Raw genomic sequence first — 15,000 nt, 5'->3', positions numbered from 1 at the left:
TAATGTAAAATCCAAATATCAATTTAGATTTAACAAAATCACACTCCTTCTCCTTCAACTGACGTTGGCCAAATAAGGGTTGTATAACTTTCAAAATTTTTATTTTTGATTCTAATGATTTTAAACATTTTTTCTTGGTATTCCCCTACACAAAAACATCTTTTAAACTCATTGGAATCATCAAATCATACCAAAACAAACTCCTAACCTAAGAACACATGTTGCCAAATTGAATACATAAAATCCCTAACTTCGTTTTCTTCCAAAAATCCATCCAAACATCACTTAAGTATGATAATTATAACTCAATTTCAAGGCTTCTATCCTTCCTTAAGTCATGCTTCATTTGATCGAATCATGGCAGCAATTTAACCTGGGATTTTAGTTCAAGTTTCCAACCAAAACAAGCTTGAATGTTAACCAAAGTAAAGCTCAAACTTACCTTGATGAATCCTTGATCAAAGCTTGGTATTTTCTCCTTCAAATACACTAATTAAGACTCACTTTCAGGTTAAAAAAAATCAGTTTGGTAGCACCTACCCGCTTTTTGGCTATTTTAGTGTAATTAGGGGGTATTTATAGAGTACAAAATCTGGCCCACCTAAAAGGCCACTTGGCTGCCATCAAATGTTCCATAATTTCAGATCATGCCATGTGTAAAATTCTAAGAATATTTTATTGATTTTTATGTGAAAATTAGGCTTAATTCCATTTAATTATTTGGGCTAGGTTTTGCACAAATTTTTGGGCTTTCTTGGCCCAATATGGGGCCCAATTCAGGTCTAAAAAGTTTCAAGAAGATAGCCCAACAATAAAATATTAATTTCAAGTAATATTGAAGTTTATCAGTTACTATTTACTTGTAACTTTCCATAATTATTCTAAGATTCCAAAATCATAGTTCTATCCATGACAAATTCTATTTTAATATAAGAATGCATTCTAAAAATTTCTAAAATTTTTCTCTACCTCTATTTATTTATTTTAAATTTCCCTAGAATAGGATTTTATTGGTAAGATTTTTGGGAATAAATTTTCTAAAATTAATTCCTGTACTTTCAAGGCCTAAAATCAATTTTATAAATTCAATCAAATATTTAGACAATTATTTTATATTTTTTCGGAATTATTGAGGCCTCTAAATAATTATAATAATTATTTTTATTCAATTTCACTATTTTTCTAAAAAACCTTTGTTTTCAGGAAATTCTGTAATAAGCTATTTTTATACTATTTTCACCTTCGAGGCCTTAATTGACATTTCAAAACCTCTAATTTATCTTTTTACTATTTTTCAGAAATTTTCTGAAATTTTTCTCTAATTTTTCCATTTTGTCCTTTCTGGACAATAATTCCACGAATATCAATTCGAATCCCATCTGGATTTTATGTCATGCCTAGCTTTGTCAACCAGTCTACCTTTCATATCAGCTCTTGACTTAATTTTTTATATCCATCGCCAGAGTTAATTTTTGCATGATGTGACATTTGCAAATTTGAAAAAGAATGATAATGCAATTTATCTTTATTTTAATTTGCTATTCATTTAGTTTCTTTTTTATCCTATATTTATAAAGCACTTCTGGTCAAACCATATAAAACTTCACCACTTGTTTCTGAAGTTTATTACATCTGAAACTTAGAAAAAAGAATTTGATGGATTACTCTTCCTCCATGAAAACATCACTCCCTCCTTCAGCTTATAGGGACGTTTTGAAATAAATTGGCTACACTGGTTTTCAATTGGAATTACTCCTAGAAGGTTTCTTTCCCCAAAATTTTCAAATCCATTCATCTCTTTTAATCATTTGCCCCTGCTATAAAGTGTCCCTAACGCCAGGGTTGACAGGAGCAACATTCACAACAAGCCCTGGGCGACAAGAACCGGGGGAAGTACCTTGAGCTCTGATTAAGGGGAATAGGGGAAGACGATGCCAAAGAAGAAGCACGGGGACCACGACAGCGACGAAGAAGACATCTTCTATTACCGCTATGCTTCCTCTTCTGCTTCTTCAGCACCTTCCTCAAACACCACCAGAACCCTCAAGACTCACGGTGGCTCTGGTGGGTTAGCTCCCTCTAAATCCACTATCTACGTCTCCAACCTTGACTTCTCCCTCACTAACTCCGACCTCAACACCCTTTTTTCCACCTTCGGAAAGATCGCCCGAGTCACCGTGCTCAAGGACCGAGTCACTCGCCAGAGCCGTGGCGTCGCTTTCATTCAATACGTTTCTCGTGACGATGCACAAAAAGCTGCTCGTGAGATGAACCGCAAAGTTCTCAACGGCAGGACCTTGACTGCTTCCATCGCCGCGGATAATGGCCGGGCTCCGGAATTTATAAAGAAAAGGGTTTATAAGGATAAGAGTCGGTGTTACGAGTGTGGGGAAGGAGGACATTTGTCTTATGAGTGTCCCAGGAATCAGTTAGGGCCCAGGCAGCGTCCGGTTCCCAAGCGCGAACGACATGGCGGTGGCGGTGGCGGCGGGGGCGGGTACCAGCGGGCCGAGGAGGATGATGACGGATCCGATGGTGGGGATCGGTTTGAGGATGATAATTGGGCTTCTATTGTGGATAATGGGGCGGATGAAAGGTTGCTGACGGGTAACGAGAAGGTTGTGGAGAAGAAGAAGGCGAAGAAAGCAAGCTATTTCAGTGATGAGAGTGGTGATGAAGATGATTGATCTTTTGGGCAGAAACGAATTGAGCAATTCAAGGTATGGTGTTATTTTTTTATCTGTGACAGAAATGAACTGATGATTTAGCTTGTAATTGAAATAATGTTTGAAATTATTATGCTTAAGAAGATTTGAAAAATCCTTGAAAGATGAATCTAGAAGAGGCCCTTGGTTTTGAGAGTCTGGAACAGTTAGCTAAAGTAAAAGGAGCAACAATAATGATGTTGAAAATTTATATACCCATTGAGCCAAATCCTCAGTTTGCTTCTTCTGCTTTGCACCGGAACGGTGGTAGCAGTTAGTTTGTATGGTTGTTATAAGTTTATTTTACAAACTATATTGTGTGTATTTTATCTTTATCTGATTATGAAGGAAAAAGAATTGTTTTTGGTAGAATTGGTGGAAACAATTACTGATTGATGGTGAAGTATAATAACTTGGGCAATAAGGTGGTTCCAGCCGCAGTTAACTGGCAAAAGTGGAATTTTGAATACAACAATAACAAGTCTTATCCCACTAGGTGGTGTCGGCTAAATGAATCACACGATGTCATCACACGATGTCATCTTGCTCTATCAACAACTCAATCCTTAAATATATTGTTGGTCAGGAGCTCTCGTTCAATGACTTCATTAAGCGTGTTTCTTGGTTTTCTTCTGTCCCTTTTCATAGGACTCTATATTGTCTGATCTACCCTCCTCACTGGGGCCTCCAATGGCCTTCTTTGTATATGTCCAAATCATCTTAAGCGATTTTTAATCATTTTCTTTTGGCTCCCTAGGTCTTTCACTTCAAATGCAGTGGCTAAGATCTTTTTCACTCTTGCTATTTCCTTAGCATCATTCCCTGTTATGACAATGTTATGAACATATACGATTAAAATTGATACCTTTCCTTGTGAATGTTTAACAAACAGTGTGTGATCTGATTGACACTACATGTACCCAGATTCCTTCACTACTCTTGTGAACTTTTTGAGCTGTGCCCTTGGGGATTGTTTAAGGCCATAAAGAGATTTATACAACCTGCATGTCTTTTTTGTATTTTCGTGCTCAGTGAGTCCTTCTGGTATTCTCATATACACTTCTTCTTCGAGATCTCCATTTAGGAAGGTGTTTTTGATGTCTAATTGATGGAGTGGCTAATCAAGATTAGCAGCTAAGGATAGCAGAATCCTTATGATATTCAACTTTACTACTGGTGCAAATGTTTCTTGGTAATCAATTCCCTCAGTTTGAGAGAAACCTTTTGCTACCAATTATGCTTTGAACTTACTTACAGATCCATAAGGATTGTATTTGATTGCGAAGACCTATTTGCATCCCGTAGCTTTCTTTCCCTGGGGGAAGACTTATTACTTCCCAGGTTTGATTTTTGTTGAGAGCTTGTAGTTCTTCACTAATAGCTGCCTTCCATCTAGGATCCTTGACAGTTTCATCAAAGCTCGAAGGTATTTTATTCTTGTCAACCTTAGATACAAAACTTTTTATGCACGGAGATATCTTGTCATAGGAAACAAAGTGGTTAATTGGGTGTAAAGTGCACTATCTTACCTCCTTTCTTAGAGTAATTGGCCACCCAAGATCATCAAGTTCTGAAGTTTGGGTTGACTCTTGACTTGGCCTAGAACTAGGAGGACCCCCCACTATTTGAACTATGTTCTTCCTCGGGCTAAATAGTGTCTCCATCAGATTCGTCTATCTCTATTCCCTGCAATGTATCTTTAGGCACTATATGAAAATTAGGAGCATTGGGACTGGATCAGTCAGGAGGAGAGGGAATATTGTCTAGTACGGTTTCTGGGATGTCAGGTGTTGTTACTGGAATGCCAAGGTCTGTTTTGGGTGTTGCAACAAAGGAAGTTTAAGTGAAGTCAGGTATGGCAAGTGTGGAAATTTGGGTTGGGGTTATATTCAACGTAGATGCGTTGTCAAAAGATAGGGACTCCCATTCTCTTCTGATACTCTCCCCTTGAATGGGAGAACTAGGATAGTAGGCTTTGTTTTTACCAAACTTAACACCTATTATAACAAAAAATTTTCACAGAACTAGTGAGTAGCATTTGTACCCTTTTTGGGTGGATGAGTAGTCGAGAAAGATGCATTTAAGAGCTCTAGGATCAAGTTTGCCCTCTTGCTTATGGTAAATGTACACAGTACACCCAAAAACTCTAAAGGCAAGATCATAGGTTAGTGAATTTGCAGGGTAGGATCTGGTGAGGAGACTGATTGGGGTTTGAAAGTTTAGAGTTTTGGAAGGTAGTCTATTTATCAAGTGTAAAGCAGTAAGAACAGCTTCTCCCCAATATTGTTTAGGAACATTATGGGTGAACATGAATGATTGGGTAACTGCTAGCATGTGTCTATTCTTTCACTCAGCAGTCCCATTTTGTTGAGTTGTGTCAACACAACTAGTTTGGTGGACTATCCCATTGTCTTCAAGGTATTGTTGAAATGTATGGCTCATTTATTCACGGCCATTGTCAGCGGAGGGTGAGGATTTGGGTTTGAAACCGGGTTGAGATCATTTTTGTGGAATTTTATGAAAATTTCAGGTAGGTTGGATTCGTCTTTTATGAGAAATACCCAGGTTAGGCATGTATGATCATCAATGAAACTAACAAACCATTTAGCATGAGTGAGGGAAGGAATCCGAGATGGTCCCCAAATGTCACTATAAATTAGATTAAATGGTTTTGAGTATTGATGTGAGTGCGGTTTATAGGTAGCTTTAGTTTGCTTTGAAAACTGACATACTTCGCAAGTGAAAGGGAGATCATTTTTATTCAAAAGATGTGGAAACAGTTTTGACATGTAATGGAAATTAGGATGCCCTAGCCTATAGTGCTGTAGTAATGGATCTTTATTCTTTAAAGTAGCAGAAAAAATAGAAGGTAACTTCATAGGATTTGCCTTGGATTGATGATGCTCTTGAACTTCCAAACAGTAGAGGTCTTCAAGGATCTCAGCTGTGCCAATCGTCTTCCCTCAGTATGTCTTGAAAAACACATTTAGAGGGTGTTTAGGAGCTAGAAAAGTGCAAAAGCACTTTCCGCAAAACGAGACATACTCTTCCACATATTTACTTCGTATACTGTAAAAGCACTTCTAAAACCATGATTTGGTTTCCGTTCAAACATCCCCTTAACCAAAGAGAAGTGAATATCACAATTTTGATTCTAGGTCATAGTTATAACAAACAATAAACTGCATTTTAAGCCAGGTGTATAGAAGCTGTTGTGCAATACTATTTCAGGAGTTATAAAAGCTTTGCCGAGGCCTTCAGCTTGCAAGGCTTTACCGTCAGCTACTTTTACTCAGATATTCACAGGGCATGGTCTTATGTCAGTTGAAAGTTCTTTGTTTCCTGTCATATGGTCGGTTGCTGCTGAATCCACAATCTATAGTCTCGAGTGATGTATATCAGTTTTTAGTACTAATATGGTTTTACCTGTAGGGGCAATATATCCAGCTGCAATAGTTGTTTATTGTGAGTTATGTTTCTCTAAGAATCAAGGAAGCAAATCTAATTCTTCCTTACTGAACTCTGGCTTGTTATTGTGCTCAATAGTGTTGGAATACCCTCGCCATCTTGTTTCCCTTTTTTCAAAGGCTTGCTGTGTAATTTCCAGCAAGTCTCCCTAGTATGCCCCTTTTCTCTGCAGCGGTCACACCACTTATTTTGTCTCTGAGTCATCTTGGACTGCCTCTTTTGATGCAAATGCATTTGGTTGACTGGATTCAATCTTTGACTTAGGGGCAGTAAGTTTTTTTCTGCTTTCTTCATTTCTCAAGGTAAAAAATACTTCCCTTAGAGGTGGTAGGTTGTCGAGAGGCCCATTATTCTGCCTCATACTTCTTTAAAGGAGGCATCCGGTTCAAGTAAGAACTTGAAGACCCTTTTTTCTTCCTTTATTTTTGTATAGAGAGCAGCATTGCCAGTACACTTCCAGTCATAGGTCTCGTACATATCCAATTGTTGCCATTGAACCACCAAGGCAGTATAGTGTTGGGTCATGGAGAGATTACCTTTCTTGAAATCATGAAGGAATCTTTCAATTTCTAGGATGACAGCTTTGTTCTTGAGTCCAACAAACATATCTCTTGCTATATCCCATACTCCTTTAGCGGTCTGGAAGAATGTGGTGTGTGCACTAATCTCGGTTGTCGTAGAATTGATCAACCAAGCCTGCACCATGGAGTTTTCAGCTTCCCATGTAGGTATTTTTCATCGTCTTGAGCTGGTTTCTAAATCCCTCGGATCAGATATCCATATTTTCCTTTGCCCATGTTGTATAGACATGCGTTAGAGGACCATTGCATGTAGTTCTCTCCATTGAGGTGATGAATGGTGATGGAGGCTGGGTTGGACTCAATTGAATTTTGATGACTGGTGGAACCAGTCACTGTTGTGTTTAGACCTGATGGGTTAGCTCTCGAGACCCTAGGTTTGGTTGGCCCCTCATTGCTGAATCCCATACCGAATCTGGTCATCTCTGCTTTGATACCATGAGGAATCTTATGATACTTAACAGACTACCTTTACTCGAATGATGAGGAACACTTAAATAGACACAAGTCTCTCAGTGAGATTATTAGGCCCGATATTCTAAGGATTTGGCCGAGAGATAATAGGGACAGATATAATATGCAAGATACAATCAAAATAATGATAATCGCAATCTTCCTAATAAACAGAAATATAAGATCTGATCAAATCCGATTTTGAGGCCTAGGGTTTTTTTAGGCCCAAGGCCCATTGGACTGAGTTACCAACACTTCTAAACCATAGTGGTACCTTGAAATATACTTTCGTGAATGAAATGAAAAGTAACATGAATATGTTTTGTACCATGGTGATACATTAGATTTTTAGTAACTTTATTGTGCTTTAGCCATAGCATTAAACAGTTGTTATGTAAGCCTTTAATCCAGATTGCTAGCAACTTCATTAGCCGTTTCCATTGTTTTCGTATTCTTTTCTAGTAGAAAGCTCGGTAGCGTATTGCAAAGTCACTTTCCAACTAACAACACAACATAAAACAGCGGTTACAGTTGTGTCTGCCCAAGAAATTAGGATATTGATTCTAATGTCTGAGAAACTAGTGAACAATATAAGGCTCTTCCCACTCGTAAGTTAAAGTAGAAAATAATGAACACATTCATATATGATTATCTTTGCTCTTCTGTTTATCTATATCAGTGTGGATGTGTGGGTGTGTGTGTGAGTTTTAATGCTTATAATCTGCAGAAGATCTTTGCTTTCAAATTATTTAACATTGACTGCAAAAACTGTGTGGACATGATGTTGACCATCAAGCCATGTTAAGGAGCCAAAATGGTAGCCACCTTAAGCTGCCTTCCCATTGAATGAGACTTTATATGACATCATCTTTACACCTTGAGCAAAAACAAGTTTGTTGGGGACGACCTTGACAACCAATCCCTCAGGTGCATGCACCTTTGCAATATATGTGGCGTTAGGGGGACCCACATCAGTGACGGTTCTTCTTATTACTTTTGCTTTCTGATGCCTACTCAGAGTTCTTATGGAGACTGAGGGGTAATTGATGTTGGAGACAAGACCTTCACTGGACATTTGCGGGCAGCCCAAGTTTGCCTTAGACATAGACCTTATGTTTTTCTGTGAATAACCATAATAACATAGGAACTGGACATAGGATCTCAGATTTGTTTCAAAGACTAAACCAGGGTCAAGAGTTCTGAGTGGGTTAACTTCCCCGACTCCCATTTCATGTGGGTTGGCCATGTAGTTTGAGCTGTTGGTTAAAAGCTTCCTCATGTTGTTGTAAGTTGTTGCTGAAAGTTGGAAATGAAACAAAAGTTACAAAACAGGGTGAGTATAACTTCTCCTTTTCTGTAGAGCATACTAATCAAAATTGGAGAGAAACATCTAAATAGGTGCTTCAATAACAGGTGTACTTTCAAGTTCACCCTTCACAATCAATATAGTCATCTAACCATTCAGCAGATTTAAAAGTATGTTTCCGCCCTATTTTCACCCCAAAATTAATGCCCAACATCCTGATTTGTGGCTTGGACATTCATGGCTTTGTGTTAAGTTTTGAAGATGGAGACAGATTAGAACAAAAAATGTTGAAAGCATTTTAATTATTGAGGAACTAAATTGGAAAAAAAAAAAATTTATGAGAGATGAAATTGATAATCCATCTGTAAGTTGGTTACCAAATTATGATTTAACTAACAAAGATACAGAATGACTTGTGGAACCTGTCGTCATCATTGCTGATTTTATCATTGATGGGCTCCAGCTTTTACGAACTGATCTTATCAGTGCTGCAGCACCTGTCACATGTGGGCAAGCCATGGATGTGCCGGATTTTACACTATATTGGGATGGTTTCTTCCCGGCCGGAACGCTTCCTGGTTCAGAATTTTGGGGAACCACTGCAGCTAGAATGGCAATTCCTGGAGCCATAATGTCAGGCTGAACAATGGAGTTTTCATAGTTAGTTAGGAAGATGCCTTGTAAATTTCATGTTCTTATGTAATTGTATATCTATTCACAAGTTAGTTTGCATATAGGGACGCAGTGGAAAAATACCTTGAGAATATTCTCTGTTAGGCTTGAAGGACCTCTAGATGAGAAAGATGCAACAACTGGTGAAGATCTATATCTAGGAGCTTCTGTTGTTGGAAGAATTGTTGCAGTTGGATTCCTGCCATCGAGGCATAAATAGTGTTTTTCTTAACTATAGTTATTTCCTGTTAGCATACCTTGTGCAATCTATATTAATTATTTTACCCCTTTACACAACTGTTTAGACAACCATCATTTAGCAAGCATGTTATGATTCTTCATTAGCTGTTTGACCTTTATGATTGATGTCTGCACCTTCTTCCTCATACTTGGACCTTTTTTTTTATCTTTTGGTCAAATTCATCGTACTTAGGCTACGAAACTCAGCTATCTAAAACTCTAGATGCAAAGCGAGGTGAATATATGTATATATTGTGACTGCTAGGTGATAACTGCTAAGAATATTGAGATAACGGCGAAGTTTTCATTTTTCATTAGTAGGCCCTGAATTTAAATGAAAGAAAAATGAAAGCAAGTTATTTATGTTCTAAAAAATGCACAAGAACCAGTATGACCACAAAGATGGAACATCCTAGAGCATGAGAAGTAACAAGCATGCTGAAGTTGGTTATGCTTACTTTGTAGAGTTTATGTACTCAAGGATCTGAGACCCTTCAAGATTACAACTTCTGTGAAGGGAAAAACACCTGCATCATAAGGAACATCTTTCTTGCCCTCTTGAACGAGTATCAACGCCATGGCTCTTGCATCTTGTAAAACTAGCTTCTTGATTCGCCTTGAAACACTTGGATCATCAGCAATGCAAACAACAATACTATCAGCAACTTTCGTGTAATCTAGTGATCCAGGATAACAATTCCTGCATTTCAGTGAAAATAGAAAACCAAATTATGTTAGGAAGATTGCTTGTAACTGTGAGATATACTGTATAAACAACTTAGTGCTTTATTTATAAACTTTACAATCACACGTGTGTTGCTGGTCCTAATGCTAGTGCCTGCTAGAATACTGCTAGCAATATGAAACTAAGTAGGGGTGTTAGCTTTAAATGGAGAGAAATTCTAAATTAACACTGTTTAACAAATGATAAGGAGATCAAACCCCTTATGAAAAATGTTTGTGCGTTGCCTATTTATAATTAATTTGGTGTATTTATGTTTAATAAATTGAGTGTACTTTGATTAAACAAACGTAGCCATGAAAAATGTGAGGCATGATCTGATATTTTTTCGTGAAACTATCAGATCATATGGATGACACTTCTAAGTTACCTTGCTTCTGATTCGGGGGTAAATTTGGCAGCAACGTCCTTTCCGAAGAAAAGAGGATGCATCTTTGAACGAGTGAGGTTTGAAAAGTGGATGCCTGAACCCCAACATAGAAAACAAAGGTCACACAATATATTAGATTTCCAGCACCTCAAAGTCTCCTAACTCTTCTACTTGTACAGTCCCCCCCCCCCCCCCCCGGGTTTTTGGAACAGTCGAGAAATCGATTCATTTTGTATTAGGTCAATGAAAGATGGACGTTTGGTGAAATCTTCTTTTGGTATATCATTATGTCCGTTTGGCATTGGCTTTGTGTACTTAAAAATAATTTTTCGGAAGCAGGGGACATACTTGGAAAGTTTTCCTATTCCCAAGGACAATAGCTGACTGGAAGGTCCTGTCAATATTAGAAGCTGTGACAGTGAATACCATGGAGCTGTATTGACGATAGTGTAAGAATCAGGGCCGTCATTCCCTGCAGAGCACACCACCATGATTCGCATTTCTTCAGCATGAAATGCTCCAATGGCTATGGGATCATTCAAAAAGTCTGATTGAAAGAGTGAGTTGAGTCCAATGGAGATAGAGATTATGTCCACTGTCTTTTATTGCATCATCGATAGCCTTCAGAATGGTGGAACCAGGGCAGCCATCTTCTGAGCATGCCTTGTAGGCAGCAATCCTAGAAGAAGGTGAGCCTCCTCTTGCAGTTCCCTTCGCTAAGCCATAATAATTGGCATTTTGAACTCTGCTACCTGCTGTTGGTGATGCAGTGTGAATGCCATGGCCAACAGAGTCTCTTGGGGACCCTCTGCCTTTTGGGTGGTGAGTTTTATTACCACCTAATGTCATTTGAGGATCATAATGTCTTGCTCCTATCAGTTTCCTGCAATTATACTGTGATTCTGTGAGAATTATTATGGATGATAGACTCAATTAGGAATTTCAGAGATTTGATCTAAATTTTAGCAAAAGTGTGAATATTCCAAAACAATGAAAACTTTCATTAGTAGAAGTGTGTTTAACATAATCTGGGCAATTTCATAGTCATTGCTAAGAAAGTGACACTTGAAACAGCTTAATGTCAATATTAACGTTATAATATTGCAATTGGTTGAATGTCGAACACAACAGATTTTTAACATTGAAATTCGCTGGGTGTTTTAACTCTTCTTTTTAATCAACTCATTATTTTTTGAAGCTCACATGAAAGGGATCGAAATGAACTAATGATAACCACACAGACCATGAGGAATTGAATCAACATTTTTTATCGCTGATAAATTATTCAGTAATTGCGATATTTCATGTAGATATGATTCAAAAGAAGAAAAAGGGTTATGATCACCTGTTGCAGTTGGATTTCTTGAAAGTTGAAATCATGACCCTCCATGCAAAATCCTTTCCATCTTGAAGGAATCTTCCCAATATCTTGATCGTTGAAACTTGGAGTCTCAGGCCAAATCCCTTTTGGGGAAGAAATCAAATATAGGCATGGGTGAACCATAAAATATTAACTAGAAGTTGGAAATTCTCTAGTCTGTGTAAACTTCAATAGAAAAATGGATGAATGGTTCAAACTTTAAAATGCTAAAACTTAATGAAGGGAAGTCGGGTGTTAATCCCCTTATTGTCTTGTAATACTTTCCAATTTAGACGGCTCTTGATGTGTTAATGCACGGTTAATAACATCCTAAGGGCACATATTTTAACAATGAATGAATTTAGAATGCTTGAAAACTTAAAAATCTCCACACTCGATTTATTATTCATGTTGAGGATCGGTTTCAGTTGTCATATGTTAAATATGAATTTCATATTCTCAGTTTTCATAAGCATTAAGTGCTGAGAACAAATTATCCGAATTATATTTTAATTATTTTTAGAGTCAGATTAATAAGAGGCCATTGCGCTTGTTTCGGTGCATTTCCTCCGATTCTGTCAGCTTCAAAAAATTCATGACAGAACCCTGGTGGTTTATCAAATTAAAATGCACAATTCAACTAGAAAATGATGTGCATACCTAGCAATTGATTTGCACATTTATTGACCTCTTTATACAAGTTAATAAACACATTTTATCCTAGTTCAGCATAATTTTAACAGTCATTATCATATGCTTTCTTCTAATCCATGAGTTTACCAGAAGAAAGATCGATATAGATAATGGGCCTTATATACTTTGATATTTAAGGCCATCACTATTATCTATCTATTTCTATTTTCTCTCTTCATTTTAGGTAAAATAACTTAGCCAATTCCAACTAGTCTTGATGAAAGTGATCATTCTATTGTAAAAGTGGAAAAAATAGAGATAAAAATGATCATTCTTCATAGATTTAGAATGAATTGCTTCATCAGAATCACAAAAAAGCTGCTGGCTTTCCGCCACCCCAAATACCAACTTAATGCAATCTCTTTGTACTTCCACCTATCCATACCCCATGTGCATGGCAGACCCTTGGGCGTTTATGAAACCAATATCCATTTGTTTGGTGGAATCCATTTTGTTTTAGACGAGCTGCTGACTTTTCTATTTACTCCAGACAACAACTCATTCAACGTCTGGTCCCCTGTGCTTTCCATATCCATGAGTTCATCCACCGCTCGTTCTGATGTAACATTTCCCGGCGAAAAGTAAGTCACATCTGGTAGTCCATTTGACGGTCCCGTCGACATATCCAAAAAGATATTCCAAGGGATTCTTCTGATCACCTCTGTGCCCACCTCATTGCTCCACTTGAGCCACTCGATATTTTCCATCATTAGTTTGTTAATTTTCGCCTTTTGCCTTCTTTTTGGAATTTCAATTGGCCAATGGTAAACAACATTTTCGCTTTACTGAGCTCTGGAGCAGACTCATCAGTCCAACCAAACAACTTCAGGTCTAGTTTTCCTTACACCTAGTGGTATGTGCTCGCGATAAGAATGGCCATACTAGATCATTATTTCGGGAGAAAATTATCTATAGTTACGAACTTCCAAAAAAAAAGAACACAAGTGCCTAGCATCATTGCGAGGTGTACTTGATTACTTGTTAGCCTCTCTTGACAGTTAATCTGTCTTCATCTATCTTAAGCTTCAGAGCATATGCTGGAGTCACTACTGCACAATGATGGCATTTTATTTTTTCAAGGTCTGATGAATCAAAGGAGGAGGGCAGAGAGGATGGTGATGAAGGCAGGCCATGTGAGGAGGATGTTGAAAATCACCCCACCCGCCCATACCCATAATGTCTATTTGGGTTGTTCCAACTTCACCATCTTGTCTCTGTGTGGCCCTAGCCCTTGCTTCTAACACCGTGGGGACTCTTTTGAGCTCCTTCAAGTAAGATTTACCACCACTCATGTAAGTCAACTTCCAATTCCTCCGTGTGTGTGTGTGTCACAAGAGAGAGAGAGAGAGAGAGAGAGAGAGAGAGTATGGGTGTGTGTCCCTCTAGGTTGGTTGGTTATTTAGTGCAAGTAGCTGGAGAAGATAAATTAAGCCAGAAAAACGAACTACAACTGGAAACTTTGTTACGATAAATGATTATGGACATATTGGCCGGACTTGTCAAATTGAGATTACTATGTCTGAATTTCGATTTATTGCACCAAGTGCATTCAAACACCATATAAGATATTTAAACCTTGTCCATTAGCTCATGTCATGAGCATGTCTATCACTACTTCATTGATAACAATTGTCACAAAATTTGCAGATCATCCCATCATCCGTGTGTGTGTGTGTGTGTGTGTGTGTAAAGCTTAGGGATTCTTCAATTATGTTTTAAGCACCTTTTTTAGCAAAATGTTTCATGCATTTTAAGAACCGTTTGCTTCAAGGAAAGCGGGGTCAGCCAAAAGAGTAATGAAGCAGCTCGGATCCTCTAAGATCACTCACCAAAAAGAGAAGCAAATGTAAAGAGTATACTAGGGGGGAGAGAGAGACCAAAAAAAAAAAAGATTAGTATAACTATGAGAAATAAATCCCATCCGACTACATTTTTTAACAACACGTTTTCTCCAATTTCAAAATGAAGGGCGATTATTATGATCATTTAGATGGCTAAACTGGTTGATCTCTAGTTTACACCGTTCGAGCAGATCCACTCAAGAGGAAAAGTGTATATGTATGTGTATGTCTATATAAATATATATATGTTAACACAGGAAAAAGGCATTAACGAACAAAAAGCTAATCAATTATTAACCCTCCTTCACCTTAAAAAAAAAAAAAAAAAGCTAATAAACTATTAGTAACATTAGGCTCCTTATACGCTAAAATATCTGCACGGCCTAACGAGAGAATATCCAGAAAGACGAGATCATCTTTCATGTGGTGCACAGATTGAATTTCAGTGCTCGGATGCCTAAGAAGATGAAAGAAAGAACTAGAGAATTACCGAATAACCACAATATTTTTTCTGTACTTTTTATTCCTTTTTAATAAGGAATAAAAAGGAAAATTTCAATTAAAACAACTAG

The 15,000-nt window shown here is 37.7% G+C and overlaps 1 protein-coding gene and 1 pseudogene across 10 annotated transcripts; one reads left to right on the top strand and one right to left on the bottom strand.

Annotated features, from left to right (window-relative positions):
- The first annotated feature begins 1,817 nt into the window (after positions 1–1,817).
- LOC114757759 (U11/U12 small nuclear ribonucleoprotein 31 kDa protein-like) lies at positions 1,818–12,240 on the top strand. Of its 10 annotated transcripts, none has more exons than XM_028946827.1 (2): positions 1,818–2,720; positions 11,948–12,240. In XM_028946827.1, exon 1 carries the CDS (start codon positions 1,932–1,934, stop codon positions 2,685–2,687), a length of 756 nt encoding a protein of 251 aa, XP_028802660.1. In that variant the 5' UTR covers positions 1,818–1,931; the 3' UTR covers positions 2,688–2,720; positions 11,948–12,240. The 10 variants fall into 10 exon arrangements, with proteins under 10 accessions (XP_028802660.1, XP_028802665.1, XP_028802662.1 ...); XM_028946832.1 differs by lacking the exon at positions 11,948–12,240 and adding an exon at positions 11,845–11,867; XM_028946829.1 differs by lacking the exon at positions 11,948–12,240 and adding an exon at positions 10,874–10,954.
- On the bottom strand, positions 3,456–13,879 carry LOC114757758 (CO(2)-response secreted protease-like; annotated as a pseudogene).
- Between the last annotated feature and the right edge of the window lie 1,121 nt (positions 13,880–15,000).

This window comes from Neltuma alba, unplaced genomic scaffold, assembly GCF_004799145.2.
Source record: "Neltuma alba isolate B1F8T4 unplaced genomic scaffold, ASM479914v2 tig00010625_pilon, whole genome shotgun sequence".
Lineage (NCBI taxonomy): Eukaryota > Viridiplantae > Streptophyta > Magnoliopsida > Fabales > Fabaceae > Neltuma > Neltuma alba.
The sequence above is the reverse complement of the archived record's forward strand: the minus strand, read 5'-3'. Positions and strand labels throughout refer to the sequence as shown.

Excerpts from the sequence above, each read along its gene's own strand:
- LOC114757759 (XM_028946827.1), top strand. The coding sequence starts at position 1,932 with ATGCCAAAGAAGAAGCACGGGGACCACGACAGCGACGAAGAAGACATC.